Genomic DNA, 14130 nt, shown 5'->3' with positions numbered 1-14130 from the left:
ATGTAATCAGTATTATTTCGAACCTATACAAGCTAGTTTGAATCGACTTATTATCCGTGTTTCATAACACGTTCCAATTTATGACATTTAATTAAAATGTATTATGTAATAATGCCAATCCATGTCATGTGAGTTTGTGTCTGGGTACACACTGGGTATTGCACACTCGACAAACAGTGCACCCGGATGATGATTTATATAACATTATCTGATCATGTGGTGTTCTAGATGTAGCACGCACTACATTATCGTAAATATCACGCGACTAGCTCGAGGCTAAAGTCCAGATTTTTACAGTAGGGTGTACAGATGATGATGTTTTAAACGTTTTTTTCTGTTTTTGTTTTACAAACAATGGAAACTTTTACTAGCGTCACGCCATATCAATTGCCTTGAGTTGGACATTTTTTGCTTGTACAAAATTTTATTTAATATATCGTATAGATGGAGAAAAAATTTGATAATGATGATTAAAACTATAACTCTGATGTCATCTATTGTATAGTTTGACGTATAGTTGAGACTAAATCTACTAATATCACATACTACTGTGGCATTGGAATAGTTACCTTTTTAAACGATTCCACAGGGGAATTGAAAACTATTTCCTAGTTGAAACTAAATATAATGACCGATAAGCACGTACATGCACGTAGTCATTAGCTAATTTTACTTGTTTTAGTGAGAAATTGACATCGAATGAAACACTAACGTATATAGTCCCTCAAACTCGGGACAGTACAGAAATCCAACGTTACTTAGTAAATGGGGATTGTATCGGTTTAATCCCATTATCAATTCTGACAATATCAAAAGTGAACTGCTTTCCAGGCTTTAATGCTGGTTATCAATTGCGAAAAAAACTTGTTAATATCTTTCTACGATAACATGTTTCCTCGTCAAGGCGTCTTCTTGTCGTTAATTTGGCCTTTAAATATTCTTCCTTGTAACTGAATACATATACTGCAAATATCTGCTATCAAAATAACCATTGGTCCAATCAAGCGTCAATTCTGGGAACTGATTAGCAATTCTGGACTGGTTTTTACGTCCAAAAATGGTAATTGAATACATCATTAGTTTGGGGAGTTCTACATTTCTAGTACTAATAATAATACGAAACGAGTTGACTCACCCAAAGTTATATATTATGTAATTCACATTGAATATCGATCTTACACTTCGATTTTGTAACAAAACACAGGAGTAATAAAACGGAACAAATCAGCACTATAACAAATAAGTCACTTTCAAACATTTTATTATTTTTTTTTTATTTATTTAACTTTTTATAATTTTTCTATTAATTGTTTTTCCTCTGTTTTTTTTTTTCAATATTTCACAAAAATATAGTCATAAGGCTAAAATAACATATTTACATTATTACAGATAAGTAAAATTATTAAACTAAATAGAATTACTACCACCCATCAATTACTCTTCTGGGTTCATGGCAACTCTTATTTGTTCGTACATACATGTACTTAATCATGAGATCATCTGCCATTGTCATCTCTTATAGTTCTTAATTACAATGGCATTATCCGTCGTTGCCGTGGCATCATTAATCATCTCTTATAGTTCTTGTTAAGTTACTATTAAGCGTATAACATACAATAAAAGCATTTACATGCATTGTATTTATGCTTTCTATCCTTAATGTTCTTATTGAAAATTCCAGGATATGCTTATTGATAAATATTAAGCTCAGACCTCCACCTCAGTCCTACAGCATTTAATAAACCTTGGTATGGGGATCGCAGGTCATGGGGACCAGGATATTGGTACTACATTTTGGATAAACTAGAAATTGCACGAGAAATCTACATCAACCAGGGGGGATCTTACCACTAGAAAGTGTGTTATTGTGATGGATTTGTAGTGCGACATTGTAAATATTACCCAGAAATAGGCAATGTCAGTTAGGTGGTAAACTATTAGCAAACAGTGTAATGGTATATTCCATGTACAAATGAAAAGTAAATGTGTCAATTAAAAAACGTTAATATGTTTAAAAAATCATAGCTTTATCTACCCAAGTTTCTTTACTTTATACATTTGTCTACACAACCAAAATGTCTATACATATATACATGCGTTTTTCTAACGTGTATTTAGCTAATGTACATGTCGACGAGAAATTGAAAAATCCCCAATTTCAAATTCAAATAAAAACATGGGTGCACTCCATAAAATATGATAAATCCTTAGCAGGATGAAATATACCTATAGAAAATCTCAATAAATGGACTGTCCAGTTCTGTGAAATCATGTCCTCTTTGTCTGATTGGCAATATTTCTTTCACAATATCTTTGTAATTCTATATGTTTAAATCCTGTGTAATACCTGGACACACATATGTATCCAGCATCTTATAAACAAGTAGAACTACAGAGAGAAAATCACGCTGACACTGTTTTCTGGAGAGCTGGCTGCATCTGTTTGCGGCTGTCCACTCCACTTCTCTGTTGAAGTTTGGTAGAGGCTCTTGAGGGCGCCACTGTGACCGGTCGCTGCCGATTGCATCCGTTTTAGATCTTTTTCTCGGATTTTTTACGACGAGATCTGTATGAGGATGCCTGGGGTTTGGCACCATCTCGGTATATCTCTACGTATAACACTCGTCCTAGAAAAGACAAACAGAAATCAAAAACTCAGTTTTATAAATTGTAAAACTTTGTGGTATATCACTAATTATATGTATGCAATGTCAAATTATTATTTAGTATTGTTGAGACGCACGATTGAATGCACTCGCTGCTTGTATAGTGGTTGTAGAGTAGCTAAGTACGTTCAACCGTGGATTTCACTTTATTTAATAGACCATTCGACCTTTTATTATGAAAACAAATATAATTCTTTATAAATTAAAATGCTATTGAATGATCAAGTTTTATAATTACCATTTCGTCATCGCTATCGGAGTCTTCCCGAGGATGTTGAAATACAGCGCCAGCCTGCATTAGCCTCTGGACAATGCTGTTGTGACCTCGACCTTGGGCAAGCATCAATGGCGTCTGACCTCCATACGTCCTTGCGTCGACCTTCACCCTGTAGTGCGTTAGAAGGTATTCTAATAGCGGTCTATTGTTACATTCTGCTGCATAATGTAATACAGTTCTTCCACTTTTACCATCCTGAAACACACATAAAAATAATTTTACATTAATTATGAACATACATATATATCCATTGTAACAAAATAAAACCATTCTAGTTTTCCCCTTAATTCAAAATTCGCCTAAAAATCCAATACATACTTTAATTGCTGAAAACAGTCAGTTTAATTAACAAGTTGCATACACATTAGGATGCAAAGTTTTCTTACCATTGTATTTATATCAGATCCTTTAGACAATAAAAGATTTATAACTTCTAAATGTGAGCCTTCTGCCGCCACTTGTAAGCACGTCTGGCCGTTGTAGTTCCTCAGCTCCAGATTTTGAGGGATTTTTTGGTATGGGATTTTATATGAATTCTGCAGCGTTTCTTCGTACGATACAGGTTCCAACAGTATTCTCACTGTCTGCGTATCCCCGTCTCTGGCTGCTATGTGTAAGGGCGTATCACCTCTATGGTCGCGATACGTCACGTCCGCTCCCGCCACAATAAGACGTCTCACTATCTGTGGCATCTTCGTCATCACCGCCAGGTGAAGAACGGTTTGCATCAAGTCATTCTGTATGTTCAACAAGTTAAAGTTTGTGACTATGTTGATGAAATAGAGACAAAGTTGTGGAATTTGTTGTATGGTAGCCAGGTGAAGTTGTCTGTAAAACAATAAAACGATTTTTTTTATAACATTTTTATATAATGTTTTACACAGTAGGAAGAAAGTCTTTATATAATTTTAAAATTTAAACTAAGTAACAGTTTGTTAATATTAACATTTGACAGTTTTTCAAATACATTTTGTCAAGGATTTATAAGAGAGAAGGAAATTGTCAGTCTCTCTTTACACTACCAAACATCACCCGAAACGCCAATGATCTGGGACTAAAAAACATTTTTTCTCAAAAAATACTTGTCTTATTGAGTAAGGAAACACCAATGTAAAGCTCAATACATTCACGATGTCTAGTCCTTGGTTTAAAACCGGGAAATTTAGAAGAGATGTCTTAATTTTTCATTAAAAACCACGAAAGCTCAGAAATGACGGTCCGCTACTGAAAGTAAGACGGTAAACCTGGCACCCGCAAGCTACAGTACATCAAAGGTTGTACCGGCGGATGTCAAGGAAAACCAGTCGTCGCCCAGTGCACAATCACAAAAGCGCTCGCGACGTATTCGTCCAAAACCCTCAATGACAAGTCCTTCTCACTTATAAATCCTTGATGATGTAGAGCAATATTTTCAAATTACAAATAATAAATAAAAATGATTCTGTAGACTGGCTACCAGTCTCTAGAATATTAAACAAATCACTAAAAATTGGCTTGATTATTTTTGTCTCTACTACATGTCTGATTCTAGTTTTAAACTCGGGGGAGATAATCTAGTATAGAACTCTGCTGGGAAAGTCTTATCAGCAACTTATAATTAGGGTCTGGTGGCCAGTCTAATGATTCTGGTATAGCCCTTGGTTGAGATTGTATGCATTCTAAGACTATAAATGTAAAAGATGATAAGAAGAAAGATGATAAGAAGAATAAATTTTAAAAGTATACTGTATATGTTCGCTAAAGTTATATAATATGAATTTCTAGATGTTAGATCTCGAAATAGAGAAAAAATGTAGCCATTATTATTATAGTAATATAAATTGTACGCTTTATAGTACTAGAATAATTAATTGGAACTTTTTAAAATCTTTTTTTTTTCGACAACACTTCAAAATATGATAGTTAAAATCACTAGGTCAATTTTTTGTTAGAGAGTAGGCCTAACAGTTAGTCTTGCAAACTGTCGATTGTCACGTGACATGTTATTTAACCAATAGTAGACCGTGTGTCCGTAGCAATAGATCTGTATGTATGCCCAAGCCACCTGCTACCCAACAATGCAAGCTACATGCATATAGACTAATCTAAAGAAAGCAACGCAACAAAAATACTTACGTATCTCCTTCTGAATCCTGTGCATACACAATGGCTTCTTGATCAACACAATTATCTGATTTTTCCGACTGTTCACTTTTAATTTGCACATCACAACACTCAGTATTTTCAACACTAGATATTTGCAAATTTTTGAACTGTCTTGTAAAATCCTGACTTTTTATGCTTTCGCCAACACCCGAGTCATACGAATCGTAACCTAGGCCTAACCCTTTCTTTAGTGGAGGGTCTCGAGCAATCTGACCATGAATGCTTCCAATTACTTCATCAGGCGGTTTTACGAAATATGGTGAACAATCAACTTCAAGGTCACTGTCGATATCCAAATCGTTGCACTCTAAGTTACTCGACATTCCGCTTTGTGCACTCGTCTTTCTTGCAAAGAATATTGAATCCAACCAATATATATTCAACACAATTTAGAAAATGGCGGCCACAATCTAGGCCTATCTGTCAAATTCGCACAAAGATACAAGAACCTGCAGTACAGTGTTTATAAATATCCACACCGTCGAACAACTTGTGGATGATTTATACTCACGACTCCTCGGCTTTACAAGTAACACAATATTTAAAATTACCAGACATCGAGTAATTTCTAATCTAGACCTAGCAGTGGAAATTCCCAATTTGACTTGGAAATCCCCAATATGGGTTTTTCCCTTCTGACCAACTTTTCTTATGCGATGATTGTACTCTGTATTATTAAAGATGTCGGAATTATTATTTTTACTAGATTTATATTTTAGTAAATAGTTTATGGAATTCATGCTAATAATACAATTTATATATTTCAAATGGGTGTTCTCACTTTCAGACTGATTAGGTATTTTTCGTCGTAATAAGTGTTGAACCCCGATGAGTTCCGAGATAAGCTTACTGTATGGGAAACTCTCATAAAACTAACCCATGATATCCCTCCTTCCCGCGATTCTGTTGTGTGTACTGAAAGTTACATATAACAGTCAAATGATTCTGTCCTATTATATCTATTTGTGTTTTGTAAATAAATCACTCTCAAAGTCTCAATAATAATAATAAAACATACCCGTTAATCTTGGTGCAAGACTAAAAGAGTTCCCTCCCTTACCCGGAAGAGAGATCGGCTAGTAAACATGCGGCTATGGACGCAACGTATATTCCACGTTCACATAAAGATGTTATATGCGAGTGTTATGGACAACAGGGGAAGGGATTCTGTATAAGACAGCCTCCTATCAATGTGTCTTATTTTGCTGTAATTCTAGTGTTTATTCACTTGATTCTTTATAGCATTTATTGGTTTATAACGACGCAATCAGCTACTCCAGAGACAAACGACATTGGCGGCCTCACTAAGGTAGGCTTTAATTAGTTTATTACTGAACTATTAAGATGCTGAAAAACAGTTTCACATTATAATTATGATGAATTTGGTCTTGATTCCCAATTGGTCATTGAACTAATCAGTAATACATAATAATGCACATGCTATACTTATTAGGCTGGATCAGTACATGACTACATGTGTATGTCCACTGATTTCATTTTCCTCCAGATTGCCTTTACTGCTTTAGGAGTTGGTATGGCTACAGTTGTGACAGCTATTTTGTTTGGTATTCAGGTCCAATCAGGTAAATCACAATGACACTTATTGGACTATCCTAAATTTGTGTTTATCTATTATATAGTATACTTGTACATTAATTTACATTTTTATTTATTTGACTTGATTAATTAATGATAGATGAAAACATCATGGTTGTGATTGCATGTCACTATGATAATTTTTGTTGTTTATTAATTTACTCTGATAATGTGTTGTACACAATGTTATAATTTGTGTCATGAATCAAGATAGTCATTGATATTATACATTTTGTATGTATAAACAGTTTATACTATTTGAATAGATTTATAACACCAATGCTTATATAAATATTAAAATGACAATAATATCATTAAAATAAGTCAAATTTTGGTTTACTTACAGAGTCTCTAGTGTTCTTGTCATCAATTGGTGTGAATGTAAAAAGAAGAAATCGGTTGGGACGAGTCACAGCAGAGTTTTTTGAGATCAGTGAAATAAAAGACATAGTGATACTAGAAGCTATCACCATGGTAAGCTATATTTTTGGAAAGTGGTCTTCTTTAATGTAAAGCAATATAGATTATATCATCTTAGGTGACACGTTAACGAAAGTGACACATGTCTATATACCGGAAAATTGTCTAGAACAGCTACGTACATGTATGCCTAAAGTGACATACATTTATGTTTACATAAATTGTGAAGCTTGTGTCATTTAAATATTCAGTGACAATATCTTATTGTACAGTATATGACAACCTGTCTTGATAGTATTGATAAATATGTTATCATATGACACAAGATGCATTTTTTTCTCAAAACCATTTCATTTTTTTTATATCATAATACCTGAAGTTGTCTTTTTAGCTGGTATATTGATTTATCATTACAGCAGAGAGTGGTGTGTTACCTGGCCATTGTTCTTAAAGGAAGCGATAACAACAGAGAACAGCTGTACCCACTATTTATGGTAAGGAAACCAAGCCAATTGCAAATATCTGCATAGTATTCAATGTTGTGCATTATGCTGGCCTCCATCCAGAAACTTGCTGCAGTCTCCAAACCTTATATATCTCTATAAGTCTCCTTTAGGAACATGGAAACTGAAAACAGTATGCACTATATGCAGTAGATGAAAATAATGAAACTATAAAACTTAAAGAGACTAATTTGCATTGATCTTTAGGATTCACCTCATAGCTTCTCCAACTTATAAACCACAGTTTAAGATCAAATACACTAAAGTTGTAGGATTTTAATCATATGGTATTAAGACTATTAATTTGACAAATATGTCATACCTGGCTCCTTGTAAAACATGATATCATTATATTACATTTTTCACCCATATTTATATTGATTTTTATTCAGGGTTTAATGACCAGTAACATATGTCTTGATTCTATTACTACTATTGAGACTTGATATTTGAAAGTTATATACATGTATGCTCAAACTTCAGATATTTCTTATTTCTTATCATAAAAACGTACATGACATTTACCCCGTACATTTATGTACTAGTAACCAAAATCTTTTGATTTTTACAAAGACAAATTTTATGGTTGTAATGTCACAAATGTGTATATTAAAACAATACTGTGGTATTGGAGATAAGTTGTATTATTGATTTTACAGAAGTCGAGTCCAGACCTTGGGACCCTGAAGGTCATATACAGGGATGTCCATCAATTGTTACAGGACAGCAGGGCTAGCTGATACTACATGACCTTGGGGAGATGAAGGTCATATACATGGATGTCCATCAACTGTTACAGGACAGCAGGGCTAACCGATAATACATGACCTTGGGGAGATGAAGGTCATATACATGGATGTCCATCAACTGTTACAGGACAGCAGGGTTAACCGAAAGTTCATGACCTTGGGACGCTGAAGGTCTTATAAATGGATGTTCATCTACTGCTGCAGTACAGCAGAGCTAGCTAATACTACATGACCTTGGGGTGCTGAAGGTCATATACACGGATGCTCATCTACTGTTACAGTACAGCAGGGCTACCTGATACTACACAACCTTCGGGCCATGAAGGTCATATACAGGGATGTCCATCAAATGTTACAGGATAGCAAGGCTAGCCGATACTTAATGACCTTGGGACCATGAAGGTCATATACAGGGATGTTCATTAACTGATACAGGACAGCAGGGCTAACTGATACTACACAGACCTGGATTCTACTTTTATTTTACACATCTCAACCAAGAATCTACATTTAAAAATGATGGATTGATGATTTATTTTCTCTCTTTTTGGAGTTTCTATTACACCCATCTTGCCAAACAGCCTTTTGTTTTACACATACGATAACAATGGTTCTTTTATTTGTCTGTAATGTTTATATTTTATTATCATTATCATACGACAGGTGTGGAATTCCAGATAATATGGTAGCCCTGGGGTAAGGGGTCTAGTTGCATCAGGTTTATTTTAACACTACTGGAGGGTGATAAAATTGCTGTACTTCTATTTATAGAGATAGCCATTGGGTTTCCTTATTTAACAAATTAATTTGGCCACAAACTGTTTATAGAACCATGTTTCCTATTTTGGTACATGACAACATATATATGCACATGTGTGATATATATGGATCTGAGGTATATATATGTACAGCCATGTTTCTGTGATGTGACAGGCTACCACATGATTACATCATACCTTATCATGCTGCCTTGTTCATTCACACCTATGTTCACCTGTAGTCTGTCATTTAAGTACATAAAATCTTGGAAGGTTTAGTGTACAAAGTAATCTTATTTGACTCAATAAGCACGCTATCCTTATAAGTGACCTCTCCCTTTTCTTGACGTCAAATTCATTTGCCTTTTAGCTTTTGCAGATCTTGTCCACAAATAGGAAATAGTCAACATGCATAGTCTATAAGTCCTTCATATCATGATCACTTACCTTGAAAACTCCCCATAGAAAAGCATCAGAAGTTAAGGAAATCCCTTAACTTAAAAAATCCATCAGAAATAATTGAAGTTAAGAAAAAATCGTGAGATTTCCTTAACTTCTGGCATGCAATCATATTGGTAGTCAGTTAAGGAATACTGGGTTCACGCCATATATCAGAAATATGACGCTAATGGTGTTCAGAGACACAAACTCTTTTAGACCGTTATTCAACTCTTAATTGCTATTAACTGTCTAAGACTAAAGCTCTCATTAATTCTCCGAGACTGTACCGCTAATGAGCTCTCATAGACTTTATTCTTATGATATTTCTCAGTATTGCTGCAACCACAACTATATACTGTTTGTTGGAAATTCGTGACAGGTCCATGCTGCTACAATGAACTTTGGCCTTTCGTAGACTGCTCTAGAATGCAGTATGACTATATGTGAAGTTTTCTTAATTGACAATTAGGGTTATCTGTTATAAAACTGGTGCTTGTTTTAATTGTTGATTTATATATACTTGTTTTCCAAATAAAAATTTGACTATTTTTTTGCGTTGATTTGTTTTAGCAGTATTATATATTCTGTTAGATAGAATATATTCGGAATTATCGCATTAATGACACCATAAGATCATGAAAACATAAATCAGATATTGCCAGAAGTGTAGTTAAAATTACCTGAAATGATCTGGATCTAAATCTCACAAACTGGACTCCGTGCTTAGACTGTTTGTTGGGGTGCAGAACGATCAACTTTCCTTGCCACAGTGCTCGTCTAACAATCATAAGCCTTAAATACCAAAATATTGCCGAACTGTTTATAGATAGAAGACCACCCAAATCCAATAGACAAAGAAAATTGGCCTTAGCTAATTTGTCCAGATTTTTTTTAAAGACGTTTACTAGTCGATTCGAAATTCAAAATGGCAGCCACAGTCGCCATCTTGAAAATCACGTAATATATCTCTTAATCAATTCCACTAGGGCCATTGAGCTGAAAATTGATAGGGAAATCGAAGTTTACCTATTCAGAATAATTTTTATGTACTCAAGTATTCAGATGACAATGACCTATTCATTGGCCTCCTTTACATGTAAGATGTCCACAGAAGAGAGACTTGCTCAATGTCTTATCATTTCTCTTAGTTTTGAAATTCATAGGTTAAAGGGACAATTCAGTCGAAGAGAACATTAAAATGTGTACATATATAGGAAAAAACCCGTTCTAATGGTAATTAGATCAGTCGGTTTTACTGTGATATGCCTTAAAAGCCCATGGTTGTGACATGTGTGTAGATGTTCAAACTCGCTCGCTGTCCGCCATTTCACACTGTGATCGAACTTCTTGTATGCCGAACACTGTCCCTTGCTCGTAGATTAATGCAACTTTTGTCTAGAACGGCTCAAATCGCTCTGACAGTACTAGTAGTGTGTTTACCTTATTAGGTGAATTATCTTGCCTTAAAATCATTTTATTACCTTCTCAGTGGCAATGTAGTTTATTTGTTTAACGTGCGTGACTTTGGCTCGGATATGGGTACAGCATCCATATTGTACCTGCTTAATCGTATTGATCAACGATTTGATATTTCAACGATATTAATTAAAATATTAAACAAGGACGTGGAATTTGTCAATATTTTATATTATATGTTTCATAAGAAATGTAGAACAATACATTTATGCCATATTTTGCTTCTTGGTTATGTAAAAGAATTAGCCTGAGTGAATTGTCCCTTTAATTGACTCAATATGCAATAGATGAAGATATAACGACATTTCCATCCCGATCTCACAAAAGTAATAGGGAGTGTTTTGACACATTTAGACTAGTGACCTAAAATGACCCTGACTGTTTGGACGTTTTATAGATATGCCTTGATCAGGAAAACGGTAATTTGCATACATACATAATAGTCGGATTATCATGATTATGGGGCAGATAATGGAGCACACGGCTATAAGATGGGGGGACGTATCACTTCGGACGCATTAATTTGTTTTTACATAGTCTTTTACTATGCAGCACGTTGGAAGATATGAAACTTGTCCGACTGTCCTATAAGTGTTTTCCTGGAGTTTGTCCTCATGCTGCCAGCAATGCTACGTTATACTTATAGTTTTTTTTTATTGAAGATGATAATGTGTAAAAAAAAAAAAAAAAAAAGTGTGGGGCTAAAATCCTAGATGGCCCACCTTGTAGTTGCAAAAGGTAGAATGTGATGTTTTCCGTTACCACAAACTAATATGCAACACTGCAGGTGAAATGAGAATATTGTGTTGATGGCAATTTTAAAAATTTAACATAGATCTCCTATAGCATTGATGCTGATGAAATAATTTTACGTAAATTATTAAGTGGTATAGATTGAATCACCTCGTTAAATTGATCGATTTTGATATTTATCATATATACGTTGTATATATATAGCGATTACCCATTCCTCTATTTGAGATGAGGCAAGCTGGTACCAGTATGTCGCAGTCATGAATTAATTAACATCACAGTACATGTATATACATGGATACTGGTATACATACTTACATTATCAGTACTACTAAGCTAACGCAGTATAGGAAATCCCAGGTAGTACCTGCCATAATTACCATCCGTGTCATCATTTAGCTGACCTCACGTGTCCTTCGCAAATATTTATAAATAGGCATGAGTAAGATCTATAATGAAACAAATCAAAATGTTTCGGATCAATTAAAAAATTTATAAAGATCTATTTTTATCTTGCTATTTTTAGAAATCGTCTGTCTGTAGAAGGTGTTTTCTTTAAAAAAATGACTGGATGACATACATAGTTTACAGAGAGAAATATTTGATTCTACCATTTCCAGAATTTCAGAAGAAGATTTTTGAAGTTTTAGCCTATTTGACCCTGCCCCTAAGGCCCCTGGGGGTCAGTCATAGACAATTTGTTAATAGGATTAAATGGCCATCTCATACTGATAATTCTGACAACATTTGACTCATTTCCTATAACAAATGACCAAATAATGCACAAAAATGTGTTTTCCCAATATAAACTATTGTAAACTTAACCCCCTCCCCAGGGGGAAACTAGAGACCCCTGGGTCATATAATTCACAATTTTTGTAAAGGACCTTAAGACCTTTCTATCTACAATTCACAATTTTGATTGGCCTTATGCCTTAGAAGGCTTGTGCAAAATTTCATTGAAATTGCTTCAGCAGTTTTGGAGAAGAAGTCGAAAATGTAAATTGTTTACGGACATACGACGCACGACGACGGACAAAAGGCGATTAGAATAGGTCACTTGAGACTTTGTCTCAGGTGACCTAACAAAATTGAATATTTTTCAATTTTGCAATATATTTTTTAGCGAAATTCGCCGATATATGTTTCAAGATACTTCGCTTTTACTAGAAATCATCATGGTGACAGATTAACGTTATCGTATGGCTTGTTATTTTATGCATGAATCTGCAAAGGTATTCGACGCTGTTACGATTTACATCAGTAGCGGTTGATCATAACTTTAGTATAATCACTGACTCAAAAACCTAATTAAAGCATTTGCACTTTCAAATATGTTTATTTATTAACGTAACGTACCTTATTTCGCGATCTGTTGGAGAAACCATGCTTCCTTACAACAATCGCCATTCATGAGTAGTCTCGTTCAACCAGAGTCTTGTTGACAACGACAGACATGTGCGAATCAAGCGTCTCGTTGAACGAGACATAGAAGCATGCAAAGTCGGCGTGCAATGACTACCGCAAGTTTCGCACAGTATGTAGGATACAAACGATACTTGCTACGTTGTTGCATTGCTACTTGAATATGCATTAATTTCTGAAATGTTATCAAGCTATTCGCCGTATAGATCAACAATACAGAGAGAATTCTCAAAACACATTTAGGTCCAGTGAACGCATAGCTTCATCACCTGCCGCCATTTTCGAATTCATACACATGTGTAAAAACAACACTACTAGTTGATCGGCACTTTGTAGTTTAATCACGATCGTAAGTTCATTTTGCTATGCAAATTTTATTAGACCTATTAAGGTTCAGAATTGTAGACACAAATTCAATCCTGTTTAGTTATTGCATTTGATATCGATCGTTTAGCTGTTTCTCAAATATTCACATGTTGATCTAACGTAAACAAGAATCTAATATTGGAATATTTTTTTGTTATTACACAATTAAAATCGATTTACAACTTCGAAAATAATTACTTGTTGTTCGTTTAAAGTGTAAATAATTTACGTATTTATCAAGTAAACGAAACAATATCTATTTGCCTGTTCATATACTAATGTGTGAGGTCAAACGAAGGTGCAAAATGTCATCTCCGCCTATTCGAATACTCCGGTTATTTGCATATTTTCTTCTGGAAAATGACTTATTCAAATAAGCGGAATCCTCTGTATACTTATAGCAAATCTAGCAATCATAAACAGCTGTCAAAGTTCAGAACAATCTGGTATCGCAGGTACTTTCAACCGTTTTTAGTCCAGTATATAATTTAGACTTTCATTCAAGTCTTTCCTATTTTATTTTTCATGTGTTAACAAGACCTGAGCAGAAATGAA

The 14130-nt window shown here is 34.5% G+C and overlaps 2 protein-coding genes across 2 annotated transcripts; one reads left to right on the top strand and one right to left on the bottom strand.

The window, feature by feature from the left end:
- Positions 1 to 1244: 1244 nt before the first annotated feature.
- LOC138318270 (NF-kappa-B inhibitor cactus-like) lies at positions 1245 to 5683 on the bottom strand. The gene is made up of 4 exons (XM_069260479.1): positions 5059 to 5683; positions 3330 to 3771; positions 2905 to 3138; positions 1245 to 2627 (listed from the first exon to the last, which is right to left on the bottom strand). Exons 1-4 carry the CDS (start codon positions 5409 to 5411, stop codon positions 2610 to 2612), a joined length of 1047 nt encoding a protein of 348 aa, XP_069116580.1. The 5' UTR covers positions 5412 to 5683; the 3' UTR covers positions 1245 to 2609.
- Positions 5684 to 5842: 159 nt separating this feature from the next.
- Positions 5843 to 10103, top strand: LOC138318271 (phosphatidylinositol N-acetylglucosaminyltransferase subunit H-like). Its single transcript, XM_069260480.1, has 5 exons — positions 5843 to 6397; positions 6596 to 6671; positions 7031 to 7158; positions 7521 to 7598; positions 8267 to 10103. The coding sequence occupies exons 1-5, from the start codon at positions 6182 to 6184 to the stop codon at positions 8345 to 8347; spliced, it is 579 nt and encodes a 192-aa protein (XP_069116581.1). The 5' UTR covers positions 5843 to 6181; the 3' UTR covers positions 8348 to 10103.
- The last annotated feature ends 4027 nt before the right edge of the window (positions 10104 to 14130 follow it).

This window comes from Argopecten irradians, chromosome 3 (assembly GCF_041381155.1).
Source record: "Argopecten irradians isolate NY chromosome 3, Ai_NY, whole genome shotgun sequence".
NCBI lineage: Eukaryota > Metazoa > Mollusca > Bivalvia > Pectinida > Pectinidae > Argopecten > Argopecten irradians.
The sequence above is the reverse complement of the archived record's forward strand: the minus strand, read 5'-3'. Positions and strand labels throughout refer to the sequence as shown.